The sequence below is a fragment of the Ovis canadensis genome, chromosome 1 (genome assembly GCF_042477335.2).
Source record: "Ovis canadensis isolate MfBH-ARS-UI-01 breed Bighorn chromosome 1, ARS-UI_OviCan_v2, whole genome shotgun sequence".
Lineage (NCBI taxonomy): Eukaryota > Metazoa > Chordata > Mammalia > Artiodactyla > Bovidae > Ovis > Ovis canadensis.
The window spans coordinates 6,023,612-6,042,688 of record NC_091245.1 but is presented as its reverse complement, the minus strand read 5'-3'; the positions used below and the strand labels follow the sequence as shown (position 1 = coordinate 6,042,688).

The following is a 19,077-nucleotide window of genomic DNA, read 5'->3' as shown; positions in this document are numbered from 1 at the left end:
AGAATAATGAAGACAGATTTCCATATTTAGAAATTCAGAATTCTCAAAATTCCAAAGTACCATTAGTGGTCTCTATTGATTTGAAACAATTTTAAATGTCATCCCTGTGAGCTTCAAATCTCATTTACAGATAGAAACCTCAAATTCCAGGTTTCTCATGAACTGAGACACAGGGAAAAGAGAACTCATGTAAGAGCTGTTACATAGCTCTTACCGCAGGTTATTAATTAAATGGTTAATTAATTAAAGAGAAAAGCGAGCCCCTAATTCTTTAACTAAAGTTCATGACAAGGAATTGATAAATCTCTATTTATTTCCCACCAAGCCCAAAGGTTAAACATTACATTTTACATTCTTCCACAACTTTCTGTGTGTAACTTGTTCCGTTTCCTGGTACCTCATTCCAAGCTTCTAGCATCCCAAAGAATCAAGTGCACAGTGCCTGGCTCTTAGTAGGTGCTCAGTAAATAATGTCAGCTTCTTAGCATCATCAGAGAAGCCTGTCTTCTGTGGAGCCCGTGGGCTCATTGCAGTCCCTGATCTGGGTTTACATCATGGGAACTTTTCTCCTCATACCCCATGACATCATTCCATTTAATATTAAAAAAATATATATACACATATATCAGCAGCGCCATGTCACACCCTTTAAAACCGGATTTCATTAGCTTCTCATTGCCGCACTGGACACCACGAAGTCTGCTCATTTCATATATCATCTCAGATTTGAAAAGCACATGAAAATGTTTCTCCATTTTCAATATTGCGTGAGTAATGTTCCCATTGAAAAGTAATGGAGTGGAGTTGTCACTTGTCAGCACAGTTATTAAGGAGGACGAGTCTCAGATCTTTCTCTCATAATAAAATAAATCTGTCAGAAAATCATCGTGCTCACAGTTTCTCATGCCACCAAGCGATGGAGACTTAGCTGTGGTTGCTCCTTCAATGTCCCCAGGTCATGGTGTCCTGGGGTGGCTTCCCTGGGGCCCCCGTTGACACCCTCCCTGCTGGCCGCCCTCCTCCTGGGCATGCATGCACATCGTTATTGCCAAGAAAACTGTCAGGAACTTGGCAAACAAAGCCGCTCATTTTCCCCCCAAAGATATCTTCAACTTTCTTTCCCCTCGGTTATTTTCTGTGGTATATTAACACTAGTTTAACTTTGAATTCGCTCTTTTCTGACTCTCCAGAAGCAATAAAAAGGAACATTAATGGCAGCTCAATATGAATTAGGAGTAGCCCGTTGAATTGCACAGCTGAGACGTTAATAGAATTTTTAAAATCCTTCAGATGTTAATTAAATATATACATTTATGTCACAGGTTTCCCAAACAAGCAGCGAGGAGTCCTTTTCTCCTCGGCTGGATTTAACTGCAGCTTCGGAATGTGTTTTCCTGTTGGGCGTTACTTTCCTGTATGGTCCATTGGCTTCTCGTAATTGAATTTTGAACTTCTTTACAAAAGAATTAAAAGATGATTTTGCAGTGGAAAAGTGGGAAGGAAAGTTTAGAAAATTTCCTGTAACGTGATGGCTCGGTGACGATGGACGCTCAGCAGTCAGTTCTTGGGATATGTGCGCATGCACATGGGTACACATACAGCTCATCCATTTGGGTACACACACAGCTGGTACACATGGGGACACACACAGCTGGTACATGTGGGTACATGCACAGCTCATACTTGGTACATGGACAGCTGGTACATGTGGGTACACGCACAGCTCATACTTGGTACACGCACAGCTGGTACATGTGGGTACACGCACAGCTGGTACATGTGGGTACATGCACAGCTCATACATGGGGGTACATGCACAGCTCATACATGGGGGTACACGCACAGCTGGTACACATGGGGGTACACACAGCTGGTACATGTGTATACATGCACAGCTGGTACATGTGGGTAATGCACAGCTCATACATGGGGGTGCATGCACAGCTGGTACACATGGGTACATGCACAGCTGGTACACGTGGATACACGCACAGCTCGTACACGTGGGTACACACACGGCTGGTACACATGGATACACGCACAGCTCGTGCACGTGGGTACACACACGGCTGGTACACGTGGATACACGCACAGCTGGTACACGTGGGTACACGCACGGCTGGTACACGTGGATACACGCACAGCTGATACACGTGGGTACACGCACAGCTGGTACACGTGGTTACACGCACAGCTCGTACACGTGGGTACACACACGGCTTGTGCAGGGCTTCTTCAGGGCTTGTGTATTTTGCAGAAGCTATGCAGGTGGGTTTCACCTCCCCAGTCTGTGAACCGCAGACCTTCCTCAAATGCTAACTTTATTTTTGCTTTTCAGTCTCGGAAAGGGAGTGACCCAGACAAAGAGAAGAAAGGCCTGGAGAGTCGGGCGGACAGCATCGGGAGCGGTCGAGCCATCCCAATTAAACAGGTAACGCGGCTCCCCCCCTGCCCGGCCCTGTAGCCGGAGACACACCCAGGCCTCTCCTCGCCGTGAGGCTGGCTCGCGCGCCAAGGTTTGTTTGATGTGCTCTGCTGATGAATGTAGAAGTCACTCACTTGACATCAATTAGAAGAGGTTCCTGTGTGTATTAAAATAGGATCATTAGAATAAGAAGAGGGGAAATGTGACAACAGACCTAATGAAGTGCAGTCTGCCCGCCTGCATATGGAGTGCGTTTCGAGACCGCGCTGGCTTCAAAGGCTGCCTTTGTAGAGCGGCTTTGATTGGGCCGCTGGCCGCCAGGCAACAGGGGTAAATCAGATCCCCGTACAAGAGCCCCTTGTGATCACAGGAATAGCCCGACGTGGCCCTAATTTGCTCTTGCAGACGGACATCTGAACACGGTTTCAGGCTGGTTTGTAGCAACGAGGCAATTAGTTGTGATAATCATAGCCGGTGTGTCAGCTGTGTGCTCTTGTTTGTAATTTGCTAATGAAGGAATTGTAACTTTGATTAGGTTCAGTTTCATTTAGACCTTATTATATAAAGGAACATTTACAGCTGTAATGTGGGGCCTTAATTAAACTTCCTCATTACACAACAGGACTCGAACGCAGGCATTTGTTTTGGCCTATGTCGCTAGCCTGGAATCGGTTTTCATTAGCCCAGAAGCCGGGTACCAAATGACTTTATGTCTCAAGGAAAAGGGGAATTCACAAGACCTATTTGGCTGTGATAGTTCCCAGGGAAATGAAATGAAAGTGTTCAGCCCAGCAGCATGGCTTTTGGAAACGCCATCTCTTAGTTTGCTGAAGAAGGCCGGTTGGTTTCGAGTGTTTTCTGCTTAAGGAGAGGAGGAGTCAGTGGGCAGGATGACAGCTCTGCCTCTGCACTTGTACCTGGACAGGTTCATGAATCCTGTAGGAGCTCGTGTTGGCATTGGCCACCCTTCAGGAGGGCTAGAGTCTTTCCACTTGAAACAGGTAGCCTCCGGCTTCACTTGCGGACGGGGCAGTTTCTGCATGCAGGTGTGGGGCGGGCCCCAGCATCACAGGTGAGACAGAGGCGGAAGTCCACGGGGTTTCACAAGACACCTTCAGAGACGGGGGAACTGATGTGTAGGCTGGCGCGGAGAGCCACTGAGAGCAGTCTCCTTCCCTCCTGCTGTTCGCCTTTTTGTTTTTAATTGAAGTATAGTCGATTTACAATTCTGTGTTTAATTTCTGCTGTACATCAGAGTGACTTAATTATATGTGTGTGTGTATATATATGTCTGTACATATACGTACACATACATTCATATGTATTTATGGGGTGTGTTTATGGGGCTTCCCAGGTGGCGCTAGTGATAAAGAACCCACCTGCCAATGCAGGAGACATAAGAAACTCGGGTTCGATCCTTGGGTCGGGGAGATCTCCTGGAGGTTGAAATGGCAACTCATTCCAAAATCCTTGCTTGGAGAATTCCGTAGACAGAGGAGCCTAGGGGGCTGCAGTGCCTGGGGTCGCACAGAGTTGGACGCGACTGAAGTGCTGAGCACGCCACTATATGCATAGTGAGCCCTTGGTGCATGAAGTCCCCCCTCTGTCTGTGGAGTTCTCCAGACAGGATCGGGGTGGGCTGCCATTTCCTCCTCCTGGAGATCTTCCTGACCCAGGGATCGAACCCGAGTTTCTTACGTCCCCTTCACTGGCAGGTAGGTTCTCTACCACTAGCGCCACCTGGAAAGCCCCATAAACACACCCTCCTGACAGACACACACATATATATACACACGTGTGTGTGTGTATACATGTACATATGTATATATTTGTATTTTTTTCCACGTTGGTTTCGCACAGGATACTGAACCCAGCTCCCTGCGCTCCACAGCAGGGCCCTGTTGTTGATCCATCCCGTGTGTAATCAGCTGTGTCTGCTAACCCCATACCCCCGGTCCTTCACTCGCACCCCCCCTCTCTCCCCTTGGCACGTCTGTCCTCTGTGTCTGTGAATCTGGTTTTGACTGCTCCTAAAGGCTTTCTCTCCTGTAGAGATGCAGGCACAGTTGCTTATTCTCTGTGCAATTACTTATTGATATAAACCTAACTCTCCACATAAGGCAGTTTTAATGTGTAATTTTCAATCTGTTGATGCTCTTTCAACTAAAATTGGGAAAATCACTGAACTCTTTCCCTCTCATTTAAAGTATCCATCCTGGGACATTTCCTTTTGGGGGTGCTGGATCGGGTACCCCATGGGCTCAGGTGGGCGTGCTGGCCGCCACCCCAGTCAGGCTGGTCCCCGGTGTGGGTGGGGCCTCCCTTCCCTCAGTTTCTGGCCTGCGCCTCTGCACAAGGGCTTGCTGTACAGGCCAGGCTTTCCATCTGGAGGCTGACGGTCAAGGGTAAGTCGGGTATTACCCTGTCCTGGGAAGCCTTTCAGTAGTAAATGTTCAAAATAATCCAGCTTACCCCTTCAGCCGTGGTCTGGTTTCCTGGGGCATCCTGACACAGGCAGCCTAGCCAGCTGCTGTCTCTCATAGCTGCCTCTACGTACAGACATGGGAAACCTGCGTCCTGGAGACCATACCTGGCGAGTCAGAGTCTCCTTGAGGCAGAACATGCCCAGCCTTGGACTCCACATCTGGGAATTGGGCTCCAGATAGTACCGAGTCCCTTGGGATGCTGAGATGAGGCGATGCCGGAGAGGATTTTTAGATTCTGGTAAAACCAGATTTTCAGATTCACTGTGCTCAGGACATGTTGGAGCCTTGCTGTGGGCCACACAGACTGGTGTGCGTTTGCACACAAACGTGTAGATACATCTATATTTTTATAAAGGAACGGAGACCCTTAGAGGTAGTCTGGACTCCTCAGCCTGCCAGGGATGACATCAGCTAGTAGAAAAGAAGCGAGAGGATTGTGGAGGACGGGGCCCAGATAGAGCAGCACCTGCCAGAATGTTCTAGACACTGCAGGCCTGAACAATTAAGTGACTGCTTAGTATTTGCTAAGCGTTCACGTAATATCTCTCTGAACCCTCGACACTGCCACAGTTGACATAACTGTGTTACCTTCATTTTTAAATTAAATCCTTGTGGTGCAAGCTTTCCAGACCAGGCCCCTTTGGAAGCCGAGGGGCTGGGATTTGAACCTGGCCCCTGAGCCCATGCAGCCATGCACCCTACGCTGCCTGTTGGCCAGAAGCCTTCAGAAAGCTTAGGAAGGGAATTCCCTGGCAGTCCAGTGGTTAGGGCTCTGCACTCTTACTGCCGAGGGTGTTCGACCCTTGGTCGAGGAACTAAGATCCCACAAGCGACACGGCACAGCCAAGAAATAAAAAGAAAGCTTAGGAAGCAGAGTTACATGCCTTGAATTAAACGTGTGCCCCCAGCCTCAGACAAGTACCTCGTGCCCAAGGAGAGGAATCTTCTGAGATATGCCTGCAGCACCACACGTCTGCAGGGACACGGGTCCACACGTTGCCTGGGGCCCCTGCATCCCTTCTCCGTTGCCTATCCTTCCCACCAGCATCTGAGCCCCTGTCTCCACGCTCAGCCCCCATTTGGGACTGGGTCTGCGTGTTGGGGCCCTGAACCCCGGCTCACAGGCCCTAAAGACAGAGAAGTCCTCCTCCTGAGCCTCCGGCTCTTCTGTGGGGCTGGGCCGGGGGTGGCTTGGGGACCATCACAGGCTCTCTCTCCACCACGGCGCACAGGAGTCTTGTCTGGGGCAGTTCAGGACACGGGTGAGGCCGTGTCTTCGTCACGCTTGGCAGTCTGACGCGTGTCTTTGCAGACGAAGCGTGTTCCGGTGGGTTATTTTAACCGCGTCCGGCTCACGTTTTACAGCTTGCCTGTTGGCTCTGAGACGGAGGTTCTCCTCGGCCCAGCGTGGGAGGAGCTGTCCACGGATGGTGGGCAATGATCCTGTCTCCCCTCCTTCCCCCATGAAAGCTTTCTCATCGAGAATGTGACATCGTCTGCAAAATAACTTCCGTTTTTGAGGACCTGGGCCCACCTCCACGTTCTTTGTCCTTTCTGAGTCTCAGTGGAGATTCGGTTCAAAGAGGTCTGCTTCTCCTTCGTGTGCCTTTCCTTCCTTCCTCCTCCTCCTCCTCCTCCATCTGCCTCCTCATCCCAGCCTCCTCCTCCTCCTAAACTATGGCGATCAGGTCTCTTCGAATAGAAATGTAAAAGCAAAAAGCAAGGAAAAGGAAAAGCCAGAGGCCCGGCTCAGCGGCGAGTGGGCTTGTCACGTATTAATTTTTCATTGCTGTGGAGAGTTGTACATACATAATCACTTGATTGCAGTGGGAGTTAGGGAGCTCCTATGGTGTCATTTGCATAAATCTTGTTAAGTCAATGGCAGTTAATGAAGTACAAATGAGCCCGGAGAAGGTGACATGCAAATCGTGGGTGGCAGATGGGAGGTCTGTTTGGGGGACGGCAGCTGTGTGCTCTTTTTTATTTCCCTCTCTCCCGAGTTTTTTCGTCTCTATATGATGGTCCATATACTCAGCCTGTCCTGTTTCGCTTCCGGACTCCTCCTGCCTCTAATGTTCACCCTGAAAACACAGACCTCAGGGCCTCACCTCACACCCAGTAACACACGCTAGAGTGTGAACATTTGAGTTTGTAGAATCTTGGATGAGAGGGTTAGACATCATCACCGACTCGATGCATGTGAATCTGAGCAAACCCCAGGAGACAGTGGAGGACCGGGAAGCCTGGCGTGCAGCAGTCCGTGGGGCTGCAAAGACTCAGACACGACGGAGCGACTGAACAACATTCTTGGTCAGTTGATCCTGCTCACACGTTGAAAATACCTGTGTGTATCTTTTGTATGTGAGGACAAAAGGGAAAACAAGCAAACACCTCACTAAGTGTTGTCTCGTGCGGTTTCAGAGAGTGAAAAAGTGAATACTGTCTGCTTTATCACGCTTCTGTCTGTCTGTCCTTCCTCCCCTGCAGACAGAATGATGGTGTTTATCTGGTCAAGATCCCTCCCAACCCCTGGCCCCCTTGACAGGTGAGCCCTAAGGGGTGGGCTTCTGCAGGTTAGTTGGGCGGGGAGACTCCAGAATAGCACTGTAAATGCCCCCCTGTAAATCTGGCTGCAGCGAGGACCCCTCAGAGTCTGCGTGGACCCCTTCAGCAAGGCTCCACAGGCCTGTCTGGATGAGGCTGGGGCGCCCCTGGCCTGGTGGCTTTTGTCTTGGAGATTTAAGTGCTGGCGAGGCTCAGAGAGCTGTTAGAGATTAACAGGCGAAACACTGCATCTGCTTGCTTCCTGCTTTCAGAATTTTTTTTTTTTTTAATTTCGTCCACTGGTTGCTATTTTGAAAGAAAGAAGTCCCTGTTGTCCTTCAACAAACGCAGGCAGAACGGTATGTGCGAGAAACTGGGCTGTGGCGGGCCTGGGAGCCACCCGCTCTGTGTGGTCCTAGCTCTGCCCGGTCCAACCCGGGGGCACTTTCTCGGAACCTGGGTCTGAGGTGCTGCTGGAGACCCAGGTCAGCTGCTTAATTCTGGGATCCATGGAAACACCAAACACTAAGTGTCTTCACGTGATTTTCTATTTGTGTTCTTTCCTTTTTATTAACCTAAGTTGGGAGCATTTTATTTCGTCTTTTAAATTTTATTGGAGCAGAGTTGATCTACCATGTTGCGTTAGTTTTAGGCGTACAGCAGAGTCAGTTATACGTATGCACACGTGCGTACTAAGTCATCTCAGTTGTGTCAGGCTCTCTGCAGCCTCATGGACTGTATCCCACCAGGCTCCTCTGTCCGTGGGGATTCTCCAGGCAAGAATACTAGAGTGGGTTGCCATGCCCTCCTCCAGGAGATCTTCCCGACCCGAGGATTGAACCCATGCCTCTTATGTCTGCTGCACTGCAGGAGGATTCTTTACCAGTAGGGCCAGCTGGGAAACGCCTCGTTATAGGTATACATGTATTCAATCTGTTTTAGAGTCTCTTCTCTTATAGGTTATCACAGATGTTGAGTAGAATTCCTTGTGCTATATACGGTAGATCCTTTGTGGTTTCATGTGACTTTTCAAAGAATTCTGAATTTTGGCCTTGAACCCTGATGGGACTTTGGCCACCTCTGGGGCAGAGAGCCGCCAGTAAGCACAGAGCCCTTCCTGTAGCCCCTGAAGCCGTGGGGAAGCCCTTCCCAGGACATAGAGGCAGAGCGGCCTGGGTGGCCTTCCCCAGCGCCCTGCCATCACCACGAGCTGCTGTGAAGCCGTGTGTGTGTTTGATTCTCAGTCGAGTAGAAAGCAGCAGTTATCAATTCAGTGAAAGGAACCTCGAGTTAACCCCCTGGCCAGCCTGCCCTAGGCCTCTGACCTGCGTGGTCTGGTACCTGGAACGCACACTAGGGGCTGGATCGTGTGGCATCTGCAGAATAAAAGCCACGATGCCGCTCACTTTTGACGTCCCCGGAACGTCTGACACCGTTCACAGCCAGTTGGTCAGGCATCCGGCCATCATCTGCTTTCACAGAGCCACCAAGATTGGTGAGCGAGATGAAAGTGTAGGCAGACTGGATGGGAAAGAAAGAGGTGGCCCTGCCCTTCTCCCTGGACACGTGGGGCCGTGTCCACGGGGCTCCTGCTTGCCCCTGACCACAGCGGGGCCCCTGCCCTTCTCCCAGGACACATGGGGGCCGTGTCCACGGGGCTCCTGCTGGCCCCTGACCACAGCAGGGCCCCTGCCCTTCTTCCAGGACATGTGGGGCCGTGTCCATGGGGCTCCTGCTGGCCCCAACCACAGCGAGGCCCCTGCCCTTCTCCCAGGACACATGGGGCCATGTCCATGGGGCTCCTGCTTGCCCCTGGCTACAGCCGGGCCCCTGCCTTTCTCCCAGGACACATGGGGGCCGTGTCCACGGGGCTCCTGCTGGCCCCTGACCACAGCAGGGCCCCTGCCCTTCTTCCAGGACATGTGGGGCCATGTCCATGGGGCTCCTGCTGGCCCCAACCACAGCGAGGCCCCTGCCCTTCTCCCAGGACATGTGGGGCCATGTCCATGGGGCTCCTGCTTGCCCCTCACCATAGCGGGGCCCCTGCCCTTCTCCCAGGACACATGGGGCCGTGTCCACGGGGCTCCTGCTTGCCCTTGGCTACAGCCGGGCCCCTGCCTTTCTCCCAGGACACATGGGGGCCGTGTCCACGGGGCTCCTGCTTGCCCCTCACCACAGCGGGGCCCCTGCCCTTCTCCCAGAACACGTGGAGCTGTGTCCACGGGGCTCCTGCTGGCCCCGACCACAGCAGGGCCCCTGGGCACCAGCGCCCTGAGAAGATGTCGCTCACCCGTGTGGCAATCAGCTCTGCCTGCACCCACCGGGGCCCAGTCCGCTCCCCAGAAGCAGGTAATTTGCTGACGCCGACCTGGCGCCCTGAACCTAATTCACCTCACTTGGGTGCACAGCGCCCGGGGAGGACCGCATCCAGCCTGGACCCCGGCAGACGTCGCCGATTATGATGATTAATTTAATGGGTCAGGTGGGGGCATCACATGCTTTTCATCCAGCTCCTCAGCCATCAGAGTGTTGTTGGCAGAACACTCTGGAAGGTCTGGATGCCTCGGTGGGAACTTCCCTTCGTCCATCTGCCATGAGAGGGCAGACCTTCCACAGCCCCCTGACGCTTTGGCTCATGTAGGTGGATGCCGGCGTGGTCTGTACAAAATGCTCAAAATGCTGCAAGAAATGACATTGACCACAAAATACAAGGCCCAGAGTTTATGTTTAAATCTACAGAGCAGGTTAACCTAATCCTTCCCTTGGTCAGAAGGGCTACAGGAGCATAATACAGGTGATGCCGATGAGGCACTTTATGTGCTATTAAGTGGGGGTCTTCTCTGGTGGTCTCGTGGGGACGAATCCATCTGCCCATGCGGGGATACAGGTTCAACCCCTGGTCTGGGAAGATCCCACCTGCCTTGCAGCGGCTAAGCCTGTGACGCACAGCTATTGGGCCAGTGCTCTGGAGCCCATGAGTTGCAAGTGCTGAAGCCCGCGCGCCCTGGAGCCTGTGCTCTGCCACAGGAGAGACCACCGCAGTGAGAGAAGCCCTCATCCCGCAGGAAAGAAATGTTCCCTTTTGCTCAGCCTGTATCTCCCTCTCAACAGTGCATCTTATGACAGTTAAGGCCAACTTCCCAGGTGGCGCTAGTGGTAAAGATGCGCCTGCAATGCAGGAGTCACAAGGGACACAAGTTTGATCCCCGGGTCAGGAAGATCCCCTGGAGGAGGGCATGACAACCCACTCCAGTATTCTTGCCTAGAGAATCCCTTGGCCAGAGGAGCCTAGCAAGCTATGGTCCATAGGGTTGCAAAGAGGTGGACACAACTGAAGTGACTTCACACTCAAGGCCAGCTCGGATTTCTTTCTCTGTGAATAGAAAGTCTGAAACAAGTGAGCACCTTGCTTTCTGGCAGGAAGAATCACACTGGCTGTCAAAATGTCATGTTTTATGTCCATCAACAGGTGAATGGTTAAAAAAGATGTGCATGTATTCAGTGGAACGTTCCTCAGGCGTAAAAAGGAATGAAATGATGCCAACTGCAGCAGCATGGACGGACCTAGAGATGATCATACTGAGTGAAGTGAGTCAGACAGAGACGGAGAAACACCGTATTACATCACCTATACGTAGAATTTAAAAACATGTTACAAACGACCTTACTCACGAAACCAAAATAGACCCACAGACACAGAAAACAAACTCGTAGGTACCCAAGGGGAACGTGGGAGAGATGGATAAATTCGGAATTCAGGACTAACAGATACACACCGTGCTGGGCTTAGTCGCTCCGTTGTGCCCGACTCTCTGTGACCTCATGGACTGTAGCCCACCAGGCTCCTCTGTCCATGGGATTACTCCAGGCAAGAATACTGGAGTAGGTTGCCATGCCCTCCTCCAGGGGATCTTCCTGACCCAGGGATTGAACCCAGGTCTCCCTCATTGCAGGTGGGTTCTCTTACCTGCTGAGCTACCAGGGGAACCCAAGAATACTGGAGTGGGTAGCCTATCCCTTCTCCAAAGGATCTTCCAGACCCAGGAATCGAACCTGCATTGCAGGCGGATTCTTTACCAGCTGAGCTACCAGGGAAGCCTGGATATGCACTACTATATCAAACTCGATCACCCAGGGCCTACTGTACAACACAAGGAATTATACCCAGAATTCTGGAATGACACTATAGAGTAAAAGAATCTCAACAAGAATATGTATATATGGAGGGGTTGTGTGTGTAACTGAATCCCTGTGTTGCACACCTGGAACTAACACTGTCCATCAACTATACTTCAAATAAAACACTATTACATCTTAGTGCCTTCCCAAGGCTGCTGCTGCTGCTGCTGAGCCACTTCAGTCGTGTCCGACTCCTAGAGACCCTATGGACTGCAGCCCACCAGGCTCCTCTGCCCATGGGATTCTCCAGGCAAGAGTACTGGCGTGGGTGCCATTGCCTTCCCCCTTCCCAAAGCTAGTCTCCCCTGCTCAGTCAGAACCATACCCTGCTCTGCTCGTTTGCTAATGTCTCCGCCTGCTTAGAAAGCCCTCGCGATTGACCAGATCGTTGCTGTGTTCGATTTATAATAAGAACGCTGGCCGTCCTCCTGGGCCCTCACTCTGCATCAGTTACTGTGTTAGATGCCTTAGTCACATGACCTCACTTAATTCTCCGCCAACCTCAGACACAACTCACTGCACATGACAGATGAGGCGTCCCTGGCCTAGGGAGGTTGGGTCACCCTGCCGAGGTTACCGAGCTGTGAGGGCGGAGGTGGGGGTCACACCCAGGAATCGTCTAGCATGTGTGGCCACAAGAGCCTTTGCCATCCACCCCTGATTGAATCTGTGCCTACACTGACCATCTTTGCTAGACCAGGCTAAAGGTCACGGCATGGTATCCTCTTTGTGGGTTTCCAGCAGGGCAGGGTGTTTATGCGGGGGTTGGGGAGGGGGCTGTCCTCTGAAGCACCTGCTGTCTGGCACCTGGACCAACTGCGGTCCTTGGGCTACAGCCACATCAAGGTCACCCGCAGGCCCAGAGAGGGACTGGCTCACGAGAGAGGCCAGCATCACCAGATGGCCGGGCGTTGGGGGTCCCTCAGGGTTCCTTCCCTTCCATCCTCATGCATGTTGAGCTCCCAGCTTTGGTTGGTCCCTCAGTTTGTGCTTGGTACAGCCTGCCTGTTCTCAGGGCCCATTTCATGTGCATTCCCTTCCAGGAGATGCAGGGTCCCCTCTCCTCGCTGCCCTGATACCTCGTCAGGGCTTGGGATTTTGCCTCTGTCTTCCCTGCCTCGTGGACGCGTGCATCGTCCATACTCTCTGCGTCCCCATACTTTGGAGCCAGGAGGGGTGGGGTGGGGCTAAGAGGGGCGTGCCCTCTGATGGTCTCTCCTGGGGGTCCACAGGGCAGGGCAAGTAGGTCAGCAAGTATATATACAGTAGATGGAGTAGGTCAGTAGCGTCAGGTGTTTCTCTTTCCCTGAAACAGTATCATGTTTCTCTTAAAGAAGGTGTTACATCGGAGAGGTCATGCTCTACATTGTTAGACTTTAAGATGCAGAATAAATTTTAATCTTTCTTTCTCTTAATTTAACTCTAATTCTTGTACAGAGGATATACTATCTAGGTGTGGCACAAGAGGCACTCCTTTTCATCTTCAAAGAGTGGAAGCTCTGTCAGTGATCAAGATGATTTTAGAAAGCTGGCTTCTTCTAAAACTTGTTCACTGCAGAAGAAAGTTCCTCTAAATAAATGTCTTCGTTATGTAATTTTGTTTATAAAAATTGTTTCAATTCAAACCTGCAGATTTTAACTCGACTGTTTTCATACTTGCCGGATTTTGCCCCCTGGAGAAGGAGATGGCAGCCCACTCCAGTACTCTTGCCTGGAAAATCCCATGGACCGAGGAGTCTGATGGGCTACAGTCCATAGGGTCCCAAAGAGTCGGACACGACTGAGCGGCTTCACTCTCAGTCTACATCAACCATAGCCTCTGTGACAGTGATTCGTCCCCCAAACAAGAATGTTTATCCCCAACAAGGTCTTCTGTAGAAGAATAATTTGTATTGTTTTTAACATGCAAAACAAAGAATTTTCTGGAAACATGTACCACCTGTGCCAACATACCACTGGGGATGTAACACACAGGGGATGATTTGGAAATGAAGATCCTCCAGAAGGGAGTAAGTGTGGATGGGCTTGTGGCCTTTCTCTGCTCATTCCTGAAGTATCAGAAACTTAATGAGAAATCATTTTGTACTTAGGCTTATCGTTAAGAAAATGTGGTAAAACCCTGGTCTTAGCAAAAATTAGGAAATAACAGAATTTTCGGAATGTACTGCTATGTTACTGAAAATTGGCCCAGCCCTCTCGGAGTATAAACTAGCAGTATATAAAGGACAAAAAATTGTACTCACTTTGTCCCCGTAATTGCTCTTGTAGAAATTTATCCCAAGAGGATAATTCACTAGGAGAAAGGGAAAAATGCTTTACGTGTACAGAAATGTTCATAGCAGGTTTATTTATAATATTGAGACCCTGGGAACTAAAAATACTCAACAAGCAAGGAGTTAAATTAGTGACTGTCAGCTCAACGGTAGCAGGATATACAGCCTCTAAAATGGTCAATTTCAAGGCTCTTTAGAAGTGTGAACAGTGTTTAGAAAATACTAAGTGAAACCAAGAAACTGTGTATTTATCATAATTAGCACATGAGAATTTATGTCCTTTTGGCTTAAAATTGGATGAATGGGAACACAAACAAGTACATGTGTAGGATTAAAGGAGAACTTTAAAATTTTTAACTTTTAATTGAGAAATAATTTTAGATGTGTGGGAAAGCTGTAGAAAATCATACAGTGAGTTCCCACACACAGTGCACCTGACTCCCCCTAATGCGAATCGTTTACACGACCCTGTCTTGGTGGCTCAGTGGGTAAAGAATCTGCCTGCAACGCAGGAGACGCAGGAAGACGTGGGTTCAGTCCCTGGGTCGGGAAGATCCTCTGGAGCAGGGCATGGCAACCTACTCCAGTGTTCTTGGAGAATCCCGTGAACAGAGGAGCCTGGCATGCTGTAGTCCCTGGAGTAGCAAAGAGTTGGACACGACTGAGTGACTCACGCTTTTTGAAAATTATTTACTTATTTTCGGCCGTGCTGGGTCTTCAGTGTGGTAGGGAGCGGGGGCTGCTCTTTGCTGCAGTCTGAGGCTTCTCATTGCGGTGGTGCCCCTTGTTTGGGAGCATGGGCTTCAGTAGATGCAGCCTGTGGGTGTGTTAGCCGCAGCTCCCGGAGTCTAGAGCCCAAGCTCAGTAGCTGTGGCGCCTGGGCCTCATTGCTCCAGGGCAGGTGGGATCTTCCTGGACCAGGGATCAGACCCACGTCTCCAGCATTGGCCAAGTGGATTCTTTACCACTGAGGCACGAGGGAGCCTGGTACTGACCCTGTTGATGTCATGATGTGTACAACTCAAAAATATTTCATAGCCTGCCAGAAAGCACAGCTAAGATTGTCCTAATCTTTCTTCTTCTTCTTTTTTTAATCTTCCATTGATTTACCTTCTGAGAACCAATGAAGTGCTTGTTTAGACCCTCTGTGTTGGGGGGAAGGGGACCCAGTTTGAAATTTGCTGGACCTTTGAGCTCAAATTTCAGCTGAAATTTTCTGGACCCTCATTGGGAAAGACCCTGATGCTGGGAAAGATTGAAGGCAGGAGAAGGGGACGACAGAGGATGAGATGGTTGGATGGCATCACCAACTCCACGGACCTGAGTTTGAGTAAGCTCTGGAGTTGGTGATGGACAGGGAGGCCTGGCGAGCTACAGTCCATGGGGTCACAAAGAGTTGGACACGACTGAACGGCTGAACTAAACTGGACCTCTGAGGAGGAGCTGGAGGGGACTGGGAGAGGAGGGGCCGCGAGGTGGGGAGTGTGAGTGGACCTGGTGAGATAGATCTGAGGGTGGGCGGCAGCATCTGGACAAGGCTGACCAAAGGCTTGGGAGGTATGCACCTGGTCAGTTCTCAACAGATCCTGAGGAGTGACCAATAGCTGTCAGTTTCTTTCATTTAAAAACTTGTCAGTGTGTTTATCAGACCACAGCTCTGCTGTGAGTGCTGCTGGAGTCTGGCTTTGTGCCAGGTTGGTGCAATGTAGCAAGGAAGCTTTTCAAAGGGAACCATTCAAACCAAGCATCTGTTTGGGTTTGTTCCCTATCACACTTTGCTGGAAAATTGGAAATTTATATATTTTTCTTCAGTAGTTTATTTGGGCTTCCCTGGTGGCTCAGTTTAGAATCTGCCTGTGATTCAGGAGACCGCCTGCAGTACTGTAGACCCAGGTTGGATCCCTGGGTCGCGAAGATCCCCTGGAGGAGGGCATGGCAACCCATTCCAGTATTCTTGTCTGGAGAATCTCCATGGACAGAGAAGCCTGGCAGGCTACAGTCCACAGGTTGCAAGAGTAGGGCCCGACTGAGCGATTCACCCACCAGACCACCAATTTATCTCAGAGAATGAAGAATCTAAGTGTGTATTTATATATATATATTGATGTGCACATATATTTATATATTAGCTTGCTACTTATGTATGTTAGCCATAAGAGTTCTTTTTTGCTGTGGTCATCCCATTTTCGCCCAGATAACCAGGTGCTCTTCTTGGGTGGGTCCTGGAATTACAGTGTTGCTTTAGCACAACAGATTGGAGAAGGCAATGGCAACCCACTCCAGTGTTCTTGCCTGGAGAATCCCAGGGACGGGGGAGCCTAGTGGGCTGCCGTCTATGGGGTCGCACAGAGTCGGACATGACTGAAGTAGCTTAGCAGCAGTAGCAGCACAACAGATACGCTGGTTTTTGTTTTTTGTTTAAAGCTAGAAGCGATCTCCATTTCACAGATAGGACAGCTGAGTCCCGAGAAGGTTGAATGACTTACCTGAGGCTACACTTCAGTGTGTGGCGGGACGCTTACTCCACGATCCTTTCCCCTGTTAACATCTTGGGCATTTTCTTCTTCCTTGGAGGTTTTTTGGTGAAGGAAAAATAATAATAATAATAACGTTTGTGGATATTTTTATTGTCTTGTGACTGGCCATGTTTTTCTGCATTGGATCTTTCAGTTTCATACTGTTTGATCTGACTGTTTTAAAAAGGAGGAAGAGAAGAAATAAAAATCATTGCATTTAAAGGGACTTGGTTCCCAATAAGAACCATTTGTGTGTGTGTGTGTGTGTGTGTGTGTGTGTGCATTTATTCAGCAGCCTCCCTGTTTGTCCAGCGCCCCAGGAGGCTGTGTGCTGTTATCTTCACATTTTATAGATGAGAAAGCTGAGACTCAGCTTACATGGGTTCATAAAGCCAGTGAGAGGCAAAGTTCCACCCATATCTGCTTCTTTCCGAAACCTGTGGCCTTCACACTGAGTGGCCTCCACACTGAGTGGCCTCGTCTAGCACTGGGCTTCCCACGTTATACTAAAAATCCAGGCCCAGGACAAGGTGCAGGGGCGCGTGCAGATGCGTTTTCAAAACAGCACCAGCGCTGCGAGGTCTTTGGTGGGGGGCGTCCGCATGCCGCGGTGCAGCCAGTCCTTCCCGCAAGGCCTCCTCTTGCATTCTCTAAGTATATATTCCACAGCAGTTGTTTGTAATTGGAGTATCTGGAATTCACTGTGGTTTTAATTAGTTGATTACTAGTTCTTTAAAATGTACAGTCCTCACTGTGGGTCTTGCAAATTGGTAACTGGTAGCTACCAGTATAATTAAATATTTCAGAGCACTTGGCTACAGTAGCATTGAACTGTGAAGAAATAATGTTGTCGAGCCAATCAAAAAGAGATCCTTGTAAACTCATTTACCGCGGCACTGTGTGCTAGGATCATTGTAGAGACGCTTATTGCAGGAGAAATTGAAGATACAATTTTGTGCTAAGAGGCAATATAGAAATTAGTTCCTGAATTACTTGTTAATTGATTTGGTAATTCCCTCGGGTTTCTGCATGCTCTTTTTTTCTCCCCCCTCTTTTTGTTGTTGCGTTCAGTTAACAGTGACTATTCCCAGAGCAATAAAAATATTTTTCTCACTTAGATCAGATATGTCCTCACATCAGACTGCCCACATTGATATTTGCAGAACCAAAAAAAAAAAAAAAAAAAAACCTGCCTTCAGCACATCAGGCTTATTGTTGTCTGATGCGTACTCATCACAGAATGATGGTGACCCACGCGTTCCTGGGACTGGATTATCTCAACAAAAGGGAAGCATGTTTTTATGTCCCGTGTAGGAGGGAGGCTTCCCTGGGTTCTGTTGTTTGTTTGTTTCCTAATGGAAACCCTCTTTTTATTATCAACAGAGGAAGAGATTCCACAGAGTTGATTTATGAAAGTCTTTTCTTATTGTTTGCAATTCAGCAAGAATAACCGTACAAAACACTATTTGTAGACGGGTGCAGATTGCTCCTAGAAATGATATGAGAAGAAAATGAGACCTGTTTCTCTGCGTTGAAATTGAGCGTGTCTCCGAGAAGAGCTCCGTGAGCCCTAGGTTGGCAGGGGGAGCCTCTGGGGCCTGGCTCCCCGTGTCGTGGCCGCCCCCTCCCTGCCTGCTCATTGACAGATGGGGAACAGCTCTGCGGTGGCTGCACATATTTCTGCTGCTTCTGTGAAGGGGGCAGGTGCTGTTATCCTTCTAGATTTTTGAAAGAAGCACTGACCGCCCTTCGGACAGCTGTCAGCAATAGTGGCCTTGGCCTCGTTGCAAAGAACATTTTTTTTTCTTTTATCCAATGATTTGGTTTAGTAAATTATGGTGCATCAACATGACAGAACATTATTCAGCCTCCAAAAATGATAATTAAAATGACTATGTGCATTATATAGGGAAAGAAACAGCAAAGTAGTTTATATACATAATTGCATTAAAATGTACCTGCTTGAGAACACATTTTTAACATCTTGTTGGTTGTACTTATGGCCTGAAAAGTACCATAAATGACTTTCTAAAAAAAATGCATATCAGTATGTTAATTTTAGGTTCATCTGTTATTTTCTTCTATTGCCCTGCCCTTCCCTCCTCCATGATCACCTGCACATATAAACGTCAGAATAGTTTGCTCAGCTTAGGGCAGTTGGTGTTTATTTCAATGTCTGCTGTGAAAAATAGATGGTAATATTTTGTTTTCAGTTAGGAAAAGCAAAAGATGTTTGCGTTTAGCATTGCATCTAATTCTTTTTGGCACAATTGCTCACTTACCAAGTTAAGTATATTTGTGTGTTTGTCAGTATATACAATAAATAGTAATGTTTAATCTGACTTTCACGGCTCCCTTTTGGGCTTCCCTGATAGCTCAGTTGGTAAAGAATCCTCCTGCAATGCAGGAAACCCCAGTTCGATTCCGGGAACTGAACGGAAAGATAGCCTATCCCTATCCGCTGGAGAACGGATAGGCTACCCACTCCAGTTATTTTGGGCTTCCCTTGTGGGTCAGCTGGTAAAGAATCCACCTGCAATGCGGGAGACCTGGGTTCAATCCCTGGGTTGGGAAGATCCCCTGAAGAAGGGAAGGGCTACCTACTCCAGTATTCCAGCCTGGAGAATTCCACGAACTATGTAGTCCGTAGGGTT

The 19,077-nt window shown here is 49.3% G+C and overlaps 1 protein-coding gene across 6 annotated transcripts in view; it reads left to right on the top strand.

Moving 5' to 3' along the window:
- The window catches only part of AGAP1 (ArfGAP with GTPase domain, ankyrin repeat and PH domain 1), a 573,926-nt gene that overhangs the window by 288,817 nt on the left and 266,032 nt on the right, over window positions 1–19,077 (top strand). For all 6 annotated transcript variants that reach the window (XM_069584757.1, XM_069584767.1, XM_069584775.1 and 3 more), the window contains exon 9: window positions 2,339–2,431. In XM_069584757.1, coding sequence (XP_069440858.1) covers window positions 2,339–2,431 — 93 coding nt within the window. The remainder of the gene's footprint in view (window positions 1–2,338; window positions 2,432–19,077) is intronic.